The sequence below is a fragment of the Acartia tonsa genome, chromosome 9, assembly GCF_053477335.1.
Source record: "Acartia tonsa isolate MP-2025a chromosome 9, ASM5347733v1, whole genome shotgun sequence".
NCBI lineage: Eukaryota > Metazoa > Arthropoda > Copepoda > Calanoida > Acartiidae > Acartia > Acartia tonsa.
Genome location: NC_137268.1, coordinates 10,972,175 through 10,989,443, shown reverse-complemented (window position 1 = coordinate 10,989,443; position 17,269 = coordinate 10,972,175). Strand labels below are relative to the sequence as shown.

General features: G+C 40.5%; 1 protein-coding gene and 1 pseudogene across 2 annotated transcripts in view; both read right to left on the bottom strand.

The window, feature by feature from the left end:
* Nucleotides 1-17,269, bottom strand: part of LOC145328203 (uncharacterized) — a 131,452-nt pseudogene that overhangs the window by 97,498 nt on the left and 16,685 nt on the right. The gene's annotated exons all lie outside the window — the stretch shown is intronic.
* LOC145328205 (uncharacterized) lies at nt 9,712-15,364 on the bottom strand. The gene is made up of 7 exons (XM_080171801.1): nt 15,285-15,364; nt 14,570-14,670; nt 13,986-14,099; nt 13,637-13,687; nt 12,156-12,216; nt 10,716-11,719; nt 9,712-9,984 (listed from the first exon to the last, which is right to left on the bottom strand). Exons 1-7 carry the CDS (start codon nt 15,346-15,348, stop codon nt 9,949-9,951), a joined length of 1,431 nt encoding a protein of 476 aa, XP_080027927.1. The 5' UTR covers nt 15,349-15,364; the 3' UTR covers nt 9,712-9,948.

Below are 17,269 nucleotides of genomic sequence, written 5' to 3'. Positions count from 1 at the left end.
ATTGTTCTTGTTTTAATAAGAATATTCTATAAACAGTTTCAGGCAAAATTTATAAAAAAAAATTAAAAGGTTCTAGTTGACAATTTTAACTTATTTACTAGGATAATAATATGAAATGTCTTTTATATAGCGCAGTTTTACTCTAAAACTGGCAGCAAAATCAAATTTAACCAACGCTAAGAAAAATCTTCTTTTTTTAGTTCCAGTTTGTTTTTAACCTCTTAATCGTACTCGTTGTTGTTGTGCCTTTAATGTAAATAAATGTCCTTGTTAAAATGTGTATAATTTCAATTGGTCATAAAAGAATTCGAAAAGCATAATTATAAGTTTGGCCGTTAAGATCTCGATAACTATTTGAGTTTTTTTATGAGTGTGGCTTCGTTAAGCTTTTGGAATGGCTTTAGGCTATTTTTGAACAATATATCACCATAATTATGAAACTTGTGATCTTTCTTATGTTTAAATTCAGAATTTACATTTTGACTGACAACTAGAAAACTTAATTAATGAAAATCTCCGCTGTTTGAAGATTATTTTCAGTTTTAATCTGATCAAGCATGTGAAAATATCTTTAGAACAATGAACGAGCAATTTTGGGCGTTTACAACAACTTTGTACAATAGAGATTATCTAGAGACATACTCTCTAAATTAGCCAATAGGGAAACAATTGTGAAACTCCCCGGCTATGGTATTGGTTAAAATTGTGTACAATTTTTCATTTCGTTCGCGTAATAAGCTATAAATTTATTTCCCATTAAAGGTACTAGCGGCTAAGCCCCTAGAGGCTTCTAGTGGCACTTTAAATGTTGTTGTTTGTTAAAGTTAATTTTTTATGTACGATACCACCTTATTTGACGTTGAAGTCTCCTCTAAATTTGAAATTTTTTTGATTTTTTTGTCATTTCTCTTGGGAGGGTGGTGGTACCCTCCCCCAAAATAGTTATAAACCTTCCCGGGACTTATGAGAAGCTACCCTGTTAAGGAGAACCCGATCGGTTCAGCGGTTAGCGAGATCCTTCGGTACAGACACACAGACATCCTGTTACTTTAGTATAAGGATTAAGCGCATGAAAAAACCTATAATGGCATCAGCCAGTCACAATCAGCCGCGCGGCTGAGTGTGGCAGCGGCTACTTCTGCTGTAAGCCTCAAAAATAATTGCAGCTGTGGCTTAGGCTTCAAGTGGCCGAATGCGACAGAGGAACCGTGCGATTTATGTTTTCTTTAAGCCGCGCGGCTGCGACTAAGGCTGAGGCTTATTGGGTATCCCTGAAAAATTTCGTTGCTTATATTACTTATAAATTTTGAAAATTAGAAAAAAAACTCGGTCCATTTAAATCAAACACTAAACATTATAAAAATAATTCTAAATTCAATGATTTCATTAAAAATTTTCTTTTTTAGAAAATACACTCAAAATAAAAAGCATTGCTGTGAAGATTTCTTAGAAAAGAAAACTATTTAATTAGCGATTAGATAAGGACTTCCGTAAAAATACTTCGTGGTTTCAAGAAATCAGATAGTTTCATCATAATGAAACTAAACTTTGATAACATCGAACTTTTCGGGATCTTTACAAAGTAGCATAAATGTTTTATTTTTCACCGAGACACTTTGGAAGTTTTATAGATAAATATTAATCGTATATTATAACCCCCTTGATGTTAGCATATCTTTTTTTAAAAGCTAAGCTTTTCTATAATTAGGGGATTTAGAAAGCGTAGCAACTCTATAATCATTACCAGAATGTCCGTACGTTCATTTTAAACATGTTGATTTTTTTACTTATTTAACATCAAATTTTTATGTGATCTAATAATCCGATTGATCTAATTTTTGGTATACTGATTCCTGGGACAACAAAGTACAATATTATAAGCGAAGCAACTCTATAATCAAGTCCTAAAAATGTAAGTATGTCCATAAACATTATTCTGTATCAAGCAGTTTTTCAACAATTTTACTTACAATTTTGCTTCGACATTTATATTCTGATTATTCAGTTCTGACACAATACTTGTGTTAGTGTCCGTTTGTCCTAATGTTTCAGTGCTTCGCTTTTATGGATGTTGTCATCCTTGTTAACTTTATAGTTGAAAAGCACAAATAAAACCTTTGCTTTAAGAGGATGGAATTTTCATTTCAGGATGGCTCTTAATGATAACTAGCGGCAACGCCCCCTAGAGGCCTTAAGAGGAACTCAATTGGGGGGGGGGGGGTAGTTCAGTGTGGGAAGCATATCAATTGAGCGGTAAGCGAGATTCTTCCGTACAAACAGAAAAGCAAACAGACAGACATCCTGTTACTTTATTATTAGGATTGTTTTTTGGACATAAGTCGTGATTTTTTTTCGCTGTTTTTGCAATGTAAGATTTTTTTGCAATTCTACAAAAACGTCTAAAATTATCTTCATGCACTCAATGAGTGATTCTTTACAAAAAGAAATTTGACCAAAAATTTCATCAGTAAGAATGTGGTATCCGCCGAGGAGAAATGGCAGACACCGGAGTTCAATTAGATTACGGCAGTGTGACAGACGTGGACACCTTACTATAGAGAAGCTACGCTTCTCTAGCTTTCACTAGATAATGATCAACATCTATTTTCAGTTGTCACTTTATTGAAGGGTTAAGAGATACTGCAGTTATATACAACAAACAATAATTACATGGATAGGAATAAATAATCATAACATAAAAGCATAAATAATACATATACAATGGTCAGTTTGGGCAATAATGATTCCCCCATCCCTGGAAAGGGTGGGGGAGAATTAAGAATACAGTTAACCATAATAAACATGACAGATTCAAATCATTAATTCTAAGCGTAGGGAGGGGGTCACTAGACCCCTTCCCCAGGACTCGGGGGAGGGCCATTGACCCTCCACCGAACCCCAGATCAGGGGTGCCATAGACATGGCTCACGGTTGCCGAATACCACAACTCTCCCCTCGGAAGGCTGGGAGATGGTTTCCCTACCAGACTTCCGACAGTGGTTGAGGCCTTCGGCCCGCTCCTTAGGGCTAAAATATATACAACGATAATGATTCAATGGAATCCTAGTGGTGAGTATCTTCTTAGGGTTGATGGGCTCCCAATGTGGGATAGAAGGCAGAGGCTGACTTGGGTTGGATCCGTTGGTCAGCGCCGGCAGGCATCAGGTTTGCTGGTGGCACAGTTGTTGCTGGAACGGTCAGCAGTGGGGCCTGCGGGTTGTTGTTGGCAGCGGCTGGGGCACTGGCTGCCAGATTGATTGTCTGAGCAGCGGCCTGTCCTCCTGAGGGGCCGCGGGGTCTGCCAGAGGGCGGTCCTGGCCTACCTGGGCGGTCATGCCCGCTGTCCGTTGATTTCATAGACACCATTTCCTCGGCTGCTTCCCTGCCGATGGGAATGGCATCCCAGTCCACTGAAAAGTCCCGGGACTTGGCATGGTTGAGCCTGGCTCTAGCCATCGCCTTCTTATACAAGGCTGGGTGGTACAGGAACACTTGTGATATCGCATTCAGGGCTGCCCGGACTCCTCCTTGTGCTGCTGCCAGAGAAATGATGGTTAGGTCCCCCAGCAGTTTGAGGATCAGCAACAGCAAGCACAGGATGGCGGCGCCATCTCCCCACTCGTGGATGGCTTGTCTAAATCCTGCCCAGACATCCAGGGCTGCCTCTCCTTCCTCCGCCAGTCGGTCAATGTTGTAGGACACTATCCCATGGTCTCCTGTGGCCGAACAGCTGCCTTGCTGAACGCAGGAGCCATAGGATAGGCCGGTCAGCATGGCACTCTTGTACGCTGGGAACGCCAGCAGTTGTTGCCAGTCGTTCAACTCAGCCTGCGAATACAAACCACCTGAACTGAAGTCATCTAAGGGGTCTGTCAACAACTGCTTAGGCGTATCCAGCGGGGGTGGCCTCTTCTTGGGAGCAGGGGTTAACTCTATCCAGCCTTCCTCCGCGTGCACAGTCAGGGGGTAGGTGGAGGAACAGGGAATCTTGGTGGCGTGCTCACTGTATACCCGCGTCACAGCGTCTACAAAACCTGTGGGCTCCACTGGCACTTTGTCCCAACACTCCTTGTGTTCGCGGACAACATACTTGTGCCTTTGGCAGGTCAGCTGCAGCAGGATGTCTCCCCTCAGTACCGAGAACGTGCTCCCCTGGACACGCACCGGGTGGGCCGGATCTAGTTGCTGGAGCTTCCAGCAGTTGGCCGCTACTTCTTCTGCTGCAGTGCTTCTCATGCGTGTTTCCAGGGTAAATCCAATATAACCTGCATGGATCTGTGCTTGAAGGGGAACGTCAACATCCCTGGCCGACACTCGGGGCAGCGCAGCCGCGGCTGGGTCAGCTGCCACGAACAACGCTGGATGGTTGGTGGCATGGGCCTCGAAGTCGCAGTTCACAATTGAGGTGGGGTTGGTCATGTTGATGAAAAACTGGGCCTGATGGTCAACCAGATATGCATCCCTCACCAGGCTGGGCTGGAGGCTGCGGATCAGCCTCAAGGGGCAATCTCTTCCCAGGTGGTCCCACACGTAGGTTGCTTCCCCAGTGATACAGGACAGCTCAGAATGGGGACAATCGAGGGTCAGGTGGTCAGACTGGGACTCCACCCGTCCATCCTCCACCACATAGGTCTCCTCCTTGACCAGCAGCCGCCGCTCCTGGAGCACTAATTCATTGCGGTAGAGCTGGCCCTCAAAGTGGACGTCCTCCCCCTCGCAACCCACCCCCTCGGGGCTGTTGACGAGGGCGCCCACCATATCAATGGTGAAGAACAGGGGGTGGTTCAGCTGGAACGTCAGTGGCTGGGTCTTGCCTGGCAACGTGTATACTCGGTTCCTGGCCAGGTCTCGGCACGCTTCTGGGTCTATATTGGTTGGCCTCATGAGGGTGGGGACCGAGGTCACCTTGAGGTGACCCCATACCCCACACCTGAATGTCCACTGGGACACGGTGAGCTGACAGCTGAACCCAGTGGTTTCCCTCACCTTGACTTGCTGCAGGACGTGGATGTCATGGCCCAGGGGCACCTCCTGGTGTAGGGGCTCCGTGTCACACATCTTTTCTTTATTGTAAGACGTGACATGGGTGGGGTTGGCACAGTCCCACCCCACCAGGACGTAGCTGGTTGTAGGCCACACGGCTGCCAGCAGGAGGCCCCACAGGACCATCCACCAATGGGAGAGGCTTCCAGGTAACCATCTTCCTCGTGCACGCGGCTGGGGATCTCCGGCTCTGGTCACGGCTGCTTCTTGGGGCTGGACACGGCTGGGCTGCTCCTGGCTAGACACAAATTTCCATTGAGCGTTATCTGTATGCGGCCGAGGCACCCCGATACCCTCCCCAATGACAGACTGGCAAGCGACTGGCACTTGCCTGGGTGTCGGCTCCCCTAGCCCTAAATGCTCCCTTCCCTGGTCCAAGGCATGCCCAGTGGCATGGGGCTGAAGTGCATGTGGCACAGGCTCGCCCTTACTCAATGCCCTCCCCTGCCCTAGGAACTCAGGTGCATGTGGCACAGGCAAGTCCTTATTTTCCCAATTTTCAATCTCCCCAGCCTCAAGTGCAGGGGGCACAGGCAAGGCTGGGTGCTTACAAGGTTTTGGATTCAATACATTTAACAAATTCAACTTATCCTGATGGTGAGCCGCTGGGTTCCCTTGGCTGGTAGAGGGCTCTGGATGGCATGTAGCTGGACTCTCCCTGCAGGCTGGTGGCGCTGGCTGGCGTGTAGCTGGGCTCTTCCTGCAGGCTGGTGGCGCTGGCTGGCTGGGGGTGACGGGTGTCACCCCTTCCTCTGGGACCGCTGGCTCGTTCCAGGACTCAGGTCTCTCGGTGGCGGCGACGGTTGTCGCCCCAGACATCAGGTTGGAGGCTGGCTCGTTCCAGGATCCAGGTATCTCGGTGGCAGCGACGGTTGTCGCTCCAGGCACAAGGTGGGAGGCGCTGGATAGCACCCCCCCATCATCCCAGGTGGCGACGCCGGGTGGCGTCCCATACATCGATGCAGAGGTGCTGGCTAGCACCTCCTGCCTCTCTCGTTCAGCGGCTGCCAGGGCCTCCCCATACACCGTCTCAGGAACGCTGGGCAGCGCCCCTCCACTCTTGCTGGGTAGGCTCAGTCGGGCAGGTTCCATCATGTTGAGGCTGAAAGGCTGGGGCCTCAGCACCTCTGGCTCGGCTATGTTGTTGGGCTGTACCAGCTCTGGCCCCAGATGGTTAAGACTGAAGCCTAGGCCAACCCGGTTGGGTTCAGCCGCGCCGCCCAGTACGTTGATCCTAGCTGGGACAGTTCCGAACTGCGGCATTCCATCGGCTCGGTCCGCAGCTCTGGGGGCGGCTGCTTGCGGTGGTGGTGCTGGGGGCGCGCTACCTTCCATATGGGCCACTCTGCTGGGCTTCCCCGGAGGGGCACCCTTGTCGGCGGTGCGCCTGCGGCTGGCTACCTGGGCCCAGTCAGCTCTACAATCGGCCGCCGTGTGACCGTCATAGTGGCAACGCTCACACTTGGCAGAACGGTCACGGCGTGGCTGGGTGCGCCTCTCCTCTAGGCTAACTTCCACAGGCGTTGGACAGTCTCGAGCTCGGTGGCCTCTCCCCTGGCAGCGGTAGCAGCGGCCTGGAACCTTGTCATCTGGAGCTACCTTCCCCATCTGGTGGAGACCCGGAGCCAAGGAGCCAATCTCCATTGGCTCCGACTCGTCATATTGGGGCAACTGGATGCAGGCAGATCCAGTCAGCCCGTCGGTCGAGTCCACTAAGCACACACCTTCCTTCAGCTGCTTAGTAACCATGGTCACGGTGAACATGGCCTTGCGAGTGTACTCAGGTACACTCGCAATTTCATGGTTCATCATGAGGCGTTTTACATTGGCGTTACGAATTCCACGATTTAATTCGTCCACCAACAATTCAAGATCCTCATGATTGTAGGCGTCCCTATACAAGGCGCACTTTGTTGATATGTACGCCTGTATAGGTTCTGTCGAGTGTTGCTTGTAATCCCTAAACGCTTGTTTAAGCGTTTGGGATTCAAAAGCAGGGCGAAATAGCAATTCACACTCGGTCTTGACCTGTTCGTAGGTCAAGGCTTGGCCTGCCTCGCCAAACAGATGGGACGCCATTTCCGCCGCTTGCCCTACCAATGACAGTAGTAGGGCGTTGCGGCGGTTGAGGGAATCATGAGGTGGCACGCGGTAAGCCGCCCATGACATCTCCAGTCGGCGGATATGTGCCGACCAGGACTGTTTGGGCGGCCCTCTAAACTCCGGCAGATTGCTCAGCATCAGCTTGCGGTACTCGGCTGGGGCCGGCTGAGGGTCATCCTGGAGCCATCCTGGGGCTTGGTCACCTCCTGGGACTTGATGCTGGTCCATTGGGTCAACGGTGAAACGGCGGGCACAAAGTTATACAGCACTACAATGAATGGGTTGTCACTTGAGGCTTCCTAGCCTAACAGCCAACACTGTTTGTATCACTAGGTTGGGAGTTTTAATTGCAAAGATATAACTTAGCTGTATTTATCAATAGTTAGGTGTTGAGGTAGATAGATGTTGAGGGTCTGAACTGCTGTCAGGAACTGATTGGGTTTTCCCTTATCACACTAGAGCTAGGAGGAAAGAAACTTGCAATTCTTTATTTGCTAAAAATACCCCTGTTAAATGCTATGGAGTAGCTCCGCTCTGGTGTGAAAGTGTGTGTGTGTGTGTGCGTGGAATCTTCTGTCCTTGTAACGCGCGTTCGCGCCGTCAAATCCGCGCACACGGGGAAAACGCGCTCTCACCCCTCAGCTCGCTCTCTCATTGGTCCGCTTCGTCCGTTGGATTTATGATATTTTCCGCACTCTGTTGCGCTACCCGTGAATGGCGCTCTGTGTACCCGATCGCTAGCTCCACACTACAGACGGACTTAGTCTAGTGTGGGTAGGAAGGGGGGAAGCGCGTGAGGGGACGGGGGTAACTCCGTCCGTTCCCACTGTGAGGGAGGGGGGTAACTGTATGCTGGTGTAATGGGGCCTTTGCTTCTTAATCTTAGGCTTATCTGTTATATCACCCTGATTGTATTTGCCTTCAATGGAGAGGGGCCCCTCCCCTTCCCTTGGAATAAGGGGTGTATTGTTATTGTGCTGTGGGCTTGAGATTGTTTTGATTATATTACATCTAGCTTTATTTTTGTCCTTATCACAATTGCATAACAGATTTGTTGACCAACTCTGTTCTATTTTTAGCTGTTATCACAATACACAGTAATCCAAGCCTGTTCTATTCTTAGATTTATCACAACACAACAATTTGTTTGCCAAGCTTTGCTCATAAATCTATTGTTTGGCCATCACATTAGGGTGGTAATCCCTGCAAATGTGATATAATATCTGTTTTCTAGATGGGTGGCTGCGTTGTAGCTTCTCAGGATACTCGGGGTTGACGTAGTTTTTCTCTGTTCTGGTGCACTACACCCGTATGTTAGCTCGCAGCTTGCAGCTATGTGGCATGTTTCAGCCTATCGGCGGCAGGGAATGTCCCGTCCTGCTAGCGCCACTGGTTCGGATCCTGCTATTTCTTGCAGAAAAGTTGGCCTATTTTCAGCCGTCTACACGTATTTGGCTTGTTTCAGCCGGTCCGCAGGCCTGTTTCAGCCCTTTTGGCGCTCAATTCTCCATTAGATATCAGCGCTGCTCGCGGTTATTCGTCAGATTTCGCTGTTTCGCTTCCACAACTGCCGGATGCAGAGTTAAACTGTGCTGTCCAGGGTGGGTAATTCAGGTTGCTTGCGTCAGTTTTGCCAGATTCACTGCTGGGAGTACCTTAGCCTCAGATGCGCGTCTGCTCTACACTTGTGGTTCGCCGTAATCTCACACAGCTGTCACCAAAGTTGTGGTATCCGCCGAGGAGAAATGGCAGACACCGGAGTTCAATTAGATTACGGCAGTGTGACAGACGTGGACACCTTACTATAGAGAAGCTACGCTTCTCTAGCTTTCACTAGATAATGATCAACATCTATTTTCAGTTGTCACTTTATTGAAGGGTTAAGAGATACTGCAGTTATATACAACAAACAATAATTACATGGATAGGAATAAATAATCATAACATAAAAGCATAAATAATACATATACAATGGTCAGTTTGGGCAATAATGATTCCCCCATCCCTGGAAAGGGTGGGGGAGAATTAAGAATACAGTTAACCATAATAAACATGACAGATTCAAATCATTAATTCTAAGCATAGGGAGGGGGTCACTAGACCCCTTCCCCAGGACTCGGGGGAGGGCCATTGACCCTCCACCGAACCCCAGATCAGGGGTGCCATAGACATGGCTCACGGTTGCCGAATACCACAAGAAGTTGAAAAATGTGTTGCTGAATTTTTTCTACAACCGCATTTTTTGTAATTTGCTTTAGATGTTTTCTTAGAATATTTAGTTTTTCCTTATTAGTAATGCGGCTAATCTGTAGATAGGGTATGTCAGTTTACAAGTTAAAATTTAATTTAATTTAGGCAATAAATATAGAATATATTATACGTGGATATTATAACAGGGGAAAAATTGTCGTCAATATTTGTATTATTATATCATATCCTTGTTTGTTATACATTAAAAAACAAACTTTAAAGTCTTTAATAAACAGCCTTTTGATTGCATTGCCTTTGTGTAAAGACCTAGTTGTTCATTTATCATTAAGAATAAGTATGAAATCTAAAGTTATATATTGTTTAATCTTTTATATGTATCTTATATTTAAATTAAGTTTATTTAATAAAAATAATTCTTGAACAATATTTTAAGTTTTTTTATTAGAGCTTTGATTTTTCTTGGGGGTAATTTTTGTTTTTTCGCTACTTCTAAAATTTTAAATATTAATTTTTTAGTGCTTTTTAAATGTCGTGGTTTTACTTTGATTTTTTCTTCTTTTTTTGTTTTCTTATTGTTTAAGTTTCTGTTTTTTACTTTATTTTCTTTCTCTTTTCCATTTTGTATCTCTAGAATATAGAAAGTGAAATATAAATATAATAGAGCTATTAATTTAGATATTCAATCAGATATTTTAAAAAGAATTTCCCAAAGCATTGCATTATACTAAAAAATTCAACTGTTTGTAGCAAATTTAAATAAAAAAAAATACTTTCCTTTCGTACCAAAATATGGAACCTTTTAGCCAATAAAATGGTCGGATAGTTACTAAACTGTTTTTCTATTGGTCCAATTAGAGAATTGAACATCTAGACTATCTAAATCGATTCAAAGTAGCTATAGACACAAATAAAGAAGTAAACCTATAAGTATACCTAACAGAAGATAAAAATTTTAGATTCTTTAGTTATGACGTGGTGTAGAGAGCAGTTCAAATCTATCACCTTCAAAACTAAACGCTCACAGTTATGGAATCTCGACCAAAAACATTTTTTTATACAATCTTGACAAGAATCATATTTGCAAGTTATTTCTAATTTACATAGGCGTTTTCTATTATATTCCTCTTTCCAAAAACACCTCTCTTGTCAAGATTGGATAAAAAAATCTTTATTGTCGAGATTCCATAACTGTGCGCTATATTTTAGAGACACACAACATGTTTAAGGTCAACGTATACCTACCTAAACTTGAACTATTGTCTTTCTACCTTAGTAATAAAACTTCCTAATATGTACTGCCCCATACCCCCCCCCCCCCCGCCAATTGATAATGATATGGTTAATATTGATAATTTCACCTTCCCTGGATCCCCAGTTTCAATCAAATATGTTTCGTGGCTTTGCTTTTTCATGTTCTTGTGCTTACTTTCAAATTTTACAGGGTCAGATTTTACATCATAATGTGTTTCCATTTTAACATTGTTTCTGTTTTTCACTTGATCATCTTTTTGTAATTCAATTAAATATTTGTTATAGCTTTGTTTATATAAATCCTTGTATGCAGTAGTTGAAGGGTTTTTTGATATGCCATCATCTATTTTAAAATTGATTCTGTTTTTTACTTGATTTTCTTTCCTAACATCTTTTTGCAATTCAATCAAATATTTGTCATAGCTTTGGTTATTTGAATCCTTGTATGCATTAGTTGGGGGATTTTTAGATATGCCATCATCCATATTAAAGTTGATTCTGTTTTTTACTTGATTTTCATTTTTATCATCTTTTTCTAATTCAATCAAATATTTGTCATAGCTTTGGTTATTTGTATTCTTGTATACATTTGTTGGAGGATTTTTAGATATGCCATCATCCATATTAAAGTTGATTCTGTTTTTTACTTGATTTTCATTTTTTTCTAATTCAATCAAATATTTGTCATAGCTTTGGTTACTTATATTCATGTGCTTTTTTTCTTCTTTTGCATGTTGTGTTCCATCAATATGAAAATAATTTCTGTTCTTTACTTCATAACCTTTCTTACTATCTTTATTTAACTCAATCAGATATTCATTAAGGCTTTGATCATTGGTATCCTTGTTTTTATCTTCAAATACTACGGGATCAGCTTTTATATCATAATAAGTTTCCATTTTAATACTTTTTCTATTTTGTAATCCATTTTCTTTTTTGTCCTCTTTTTCTAATTCAATCAAATATTTTTGATTGGTTGGCTCATTTTTGGCTTTGTTTCTTGTTTCATAATTTTTAGGTAGATTTTTTGATGCATCCATATAATTTCTATTTCTTACAATTTCTGTCTTCTTGGTGTCTTTACTTTTCTTGTTTGCACTGTATTTATTGGCTGAAACAAGTATTGTAGCATCCATATGTAATGAAATCCAAAAATATCATGGTTGGAAAAACAGACAAAAAAGTTGATGTTGAGTGGTCCTTAAAAAGGAGATGGAGGGCACATAATATGACTGTTTACACTAGTCCAAAAAGTTTTATAATAACATTTTTTTATTCGTTGGCTTAACAACTTTGGGAATTTTGGTTGGTTGTTTCATTAAGTAGAGTGTCTAAATGTTCCAACCAATAATTGTAATCTACAGAAGCTTTTATTTGTGTATCATCATTGAAGATGTATATCAATTTATCGGCCATTGTCTTATCCCTTTAGATCTCTGTATACCTATATAGAAAATATAAATTTGTACATATAGAGAATCTTCCCAAATAAAAAGGCTGAATATTTTGATATATTTTTAAATAAAAAGATGCATTAAAATTTTTACCTTTTTCTAAACATGATTTTAAACAGGATAGGAAAAATGTAAAATCTTTACACTTGTCCACCTAAATATAAGTATCCTTAAAATAATGTAACAATATTTTTGTGTGTGAGTGTGTCTGTGTGCACTGAAGGATCCCGCTAACCCGGAGTGTTTTGACAGAAAAGGGGAGTTATGGCTCCCCTCTGTTATCCTGGGTTGTTTGACCTGACGTTAAAGTGTCATTTGACATCAGCCTCAATTGCATGAGGTAATTAATGAGATATGTGAACGGCAAAGCTACTAATAAATTTTTTAAAAATTTGAAAACCTGTTAAACCTTGAATTACAGTAAAGATTCATTGAATCATCTTCCTTGTTTATTGGCAACTTAAAGGACATGTAAAACATTTGTATCATTGTTATTGCTATAGATATATTTATCATATTGTTATTGCTGCGCTACCTATAAAAAAATCTATCTAACTGTCCTTGTGTCTCATCCTATTATATTATGTAGTATGGTTTTTATTGTCTGTAGCTTAAGATTTCATTTTACCATTACAGAACTCCTAGATGCCAGGGACGCAACTGCTATCCTATAACTTAAAGTAGAAAGATTTTTATTTTTTGTGGATGGGACAATTCATATATGTTAAGGGTAGATGGACCCTAATTACGGAAAAGCTTTGCTTTTAAAAATACCAATCCAAATATTTGTATAAAAAATTGTTAATATGGTTCTACTTTACAATATAGCTTCCCAAGAGAAATCGTCTATAGAAAAAATTATCCCCCAACTAAAAAATTTTATTTTATTTTTCCTTTTTAAAACAAAAAGAAAAAAATTGGGTTGTCGAATTCAACCCCCCGCCCCCCCCCCCATTTAGTGCCCATTTAGGCCTATAGGGGCGTAGCCGCTAGTTTATTAGAAAGTATTAAATCAAAAAGTAGTTTGATGAATGTGTGTTGTAAATTTTCATATTGAGGGTGGGTATATAAGTTTAAATTCCAAGATATTATATTTATTTGAAGAGCTGTCTGCTTGTTTATATGTTATAGCTCTGATTTATTTCATTAGAATTCAGATGGACACCGAGAATATGAATTATTTGGCCAATATTAGATTGATAAGAAGCTTCGCGCACAGTCTAGCTTCACCAATTCATTATAGTAAAAGAATAGAGGGGGGGGGGGGGGGGGCGAGCTCTAACCACTGAATGGGGACCCTCTGCTGACTTTCAATTAGGTCGAAAATATAAACACAGCCAAGTCGCTACAAAAAAAAGCAGAAAGAAATTTGCTAGCAGACGAAAAAGGTCCCAACCGGAACTGATTGGGCCAGTTATTTTTCTGGGTTATAAATCTATACTTATACATTTATTGTCTATATTCTAAGTTTCATTTCATGCAGACTCCAAATTCTCGTGAAAGCTACTATACTAGGACGAGGGATCATGACTCTTGCGCTAATTATAGAAAATCTTTGATATTAAAAAAATTACCAAAGTCTGTATCAGAAAAGTTTTCTTACTACCATTTACTAAGTTTTGTGCCTAAAAAAGATTTAAAGGGTATATTATTGTTTATTTTTGTAAAAACTTATGGACAACACTGTTCTTGATGAAAACTAGTATATAAAGTAGAAGGATCTTGCTAACCGTTTGGCCGTTGAAGGTTTATAACTAATTTTGGAGAGGATACCAACAACCTTCCCCCTAGAATAAAAATAAGTCCCTTAAAAAAATTTTGACTTCGAAAAAAAACTAAAATCAAAAATCGGTAGGGGTCAATAACCGCAACCCTCCCCCTTAAGTTCCCCTAGAAGGGGCACAGCCGCTAGTTTAAACATACCTTAGAATTGACTAATTCTTTACAGTTATATTTCCTATCTGAGATGATTTTTGGATCAAACTTTATATTATATTTCCCACATAGATTACATAGTTGAGGACATCTCTCCAGGAACTAAAAAAAAACAATTACATCATAAGTAGCGCAATTTTAAACACTTTTATGCAAAAAATATACATCAAATTGTATATATAAGCAATATTAGATAAATTTCGAACAGCCTTTTTGTGTAACTTAAAAGAAAGTATATGCTGCATAGTGCTTAGAATTTTTCCGACAAAAAGAAAATCTTAATCCCTTTCAGATTTTTTTTGAATATCATTATACCTAATAGTTCTATGAATCCTTATTAAAAAATCAAAAGAATATGATGTTTATATTATTAAAAAAATTTAATATGGCCCAAAATTACCATTTTTAAAATAGACGTACGGACTATTTTGTATTGATAAATTTAAATTTTTTTTGACAATTCTTAAATTCATAAATGAACTATAAGTGCTCTCTGTCACACTCAGAAGTACGTACTTTACCTAAATATAGAAAAGCTACGCTTTTGAAAATAATAAAAGACAGGAACCCACCTCTATGCTATAGCAAGGAGTCTGTCCAAACTGAATCCGATATCCATAAAGCATTTGACAGGATACAAGTTTGTCAGTCCGCTCACATTTACTTGACCCTCCTGAAAAGATAGCAAAGCAACCATATAAGTCTTGTATAAAATGTTAGTTTGTATATTTTTCAAGTCGGTGAAAAATCTAGCTGTGCCCAAACTATTAAATATTTACTTCAATCTATAAAGGGGTAATTTTGTATCATTATTGAGATTATACGTAAAATTTATGGTCCATTTTCTTATCTATAGGTCCTTGAATACTATTTTGATTTTTTATACCTTAACGTTATGACGCTTTGAAAGGCAGACATAGTTAAACTCCCAAATCATTGTCGACTAAAACTTTTGGTATGTTGACGTCTTTAGCCGCTATGTTGACTTATTAGCGGCTGGGGGTTGTCAAAAAAAACCCGGAAAGCTTACTAAATCTCGAGCCTTTGTGAAAAATATAACAATATTTAGAGAGGGAGAGGACATTGGGCTGTTTATTACACTAGTCCTCAAAGTTTTATAAAAAAGTTTTTATTGAATTTTGATTGGTTGGTTTATTAATTTGAGTATCCAAACGTTTCAATTACTGATTGTAATCTACAGAAGGTATAATTTTGTGTATCATCATTGGGGATGTACATCAATTTATCGGCTTATGTCTTATCCCTTTAGCCCCCTGAAAAAATTACCACTGACTCCCAGAAACAATAGTTGAAATGTGATCCAAATGACATTATCACGATAACAATACATTATAGACTAACTAAACTTCTCTCCATAATAATTAATTCATCAATAAATCCTTGTTAAACGTTTAGCATCTGTTAACATTTAATGTCATTAAGTCATGTCATTTGACAAAAATAGCAAAGCAACACTAAAATGTAATGTCTATAATTTAAGTTAGGTGATTGCCCCGCAGGGTTAGAGCCCCCCCCCCCGCAGAGGCTAGAAATAGGAGAAAAGCTACTGTGAAAATACGACGAAAAGCCCCTCAAATGCGTTGTCACGAAAGGGAACATACCCGAATTTTGTTTTATAATATGAAGAGGTTTCGTGAGTTTTAGAATATTTTTCATTATTGTTGGGTATAATTAATTCAATACACTTCAAGAGTTTTTTTGGTAATATATAATTTTTTATTGGGGGGTTAGGGGGGGGGGGTCAAAGAGCGATTTCTCTCGGGAGGGAGGTCCTCCCCCAAGCGGTTAGCAAGATTATTCGGTACAAACAGATACACAGATAGACATTATTGTTGTTGTACTAAATAATATGTCAAAAGTTTTTGTTATTTTCATTGAGTTTGTCTGCTAGGAGCAATAGCATACCAAATTAAACGGAATTCTGCGCTAGTACCCAAAAAATAAAATTAGCCATAAAACAAAAAATGGGTTAGTTCTAGTACCCAAAGGCCAAGACAATCAAAAGATGAATTCTAGATCCATTGTCCCATACCTATATCCCTGGAAGACAGCAACTCCCATTGACATTATAGGCTTCCCACGAAAATTTAAATTTGAGGATGCTGTGAGTATTGGTGCAAAAAATATGACGTAACAAAATAATTAGCCAATGAGAGGCCGTTATTGACCAATGGTAAAATTTACAGTGGCCTCTCATTGGCTAATTTTTTTTGTTACGTCATATTTTTTGCACCAATACTCACAGCATAAAATTTGAGTATTCGCAATCCATAAATCCCTGCTGAAATCAAAGAGATACAAATGTTTGATAAAAACATGCAATTGATTTTTAATTAATTATATTAATTACTACATAAGCATAAGTCACAATTAAAAATCCTTCTGATTACAGGTTTTTTTTTGTATCATTTCATTTTATGCAGGGGAGCAGGGGCGTTCAAGCTTTTTTATTTGGGGGGGTAAAATTTTGAAAATAAAAGTTTTGGAGGGGGTAATCTTTATGGCACCTCCAAATTCATTTAGGGGGGTGTAATCACCCCTTTACCCCCCCCCCCCTTTGGACGTCTATGCAGGGGAGGGATGGGGTAATTATACTGGCACCAAAAGATTTTAATAGTTATTTCTCGCATCGTATTATAAACGGCTTTCCGCGGATATAGAAAATACAATTATGAGATTAAAACTAGTTTTTTTAGCCCCGAGGTGCCGAAGGCACCGGCTAAAAAACTGGTTTTAATCTTATGATTGTACATTTCTATATTCGTAGAAAGCTGGATATAATACGATGCTAGACATATTTTTTTCGTATGGATGAGAACCGGATCCTATCCACCGGATTCGAATGAATACGAGAAAACAAATTATCTCATTCGTTGGCTTCATAACTTTGGATACTTCTATTAAATCGTGATTGGGTTGTCTAATCTACGTCGTCCAAACTTTCCACTAATATTTTAATCTACAGAAGGTGTAATATGGCACATTTTAATTGAGGATAGGGAAGACATAAATTTTTATAAAAATTGTACCACAGAACTAAATAGGTAATAATTGTTTATTTTAAACTTTTTATTTTTGCTTAGTATTTCATAATTTAGATGTTAACAAAATTCATTTTCTTCTCATGTAGTCTTGTTTTTAGTCCCAGCAGGAGGCGCAAACCCTGCGGGCTTTGACTAAACTAACAAGATATACTGCATAAAGGTGGCATATAAGGGGTTTGACATTGGTTAAAGTGCTTGCACCGTAAG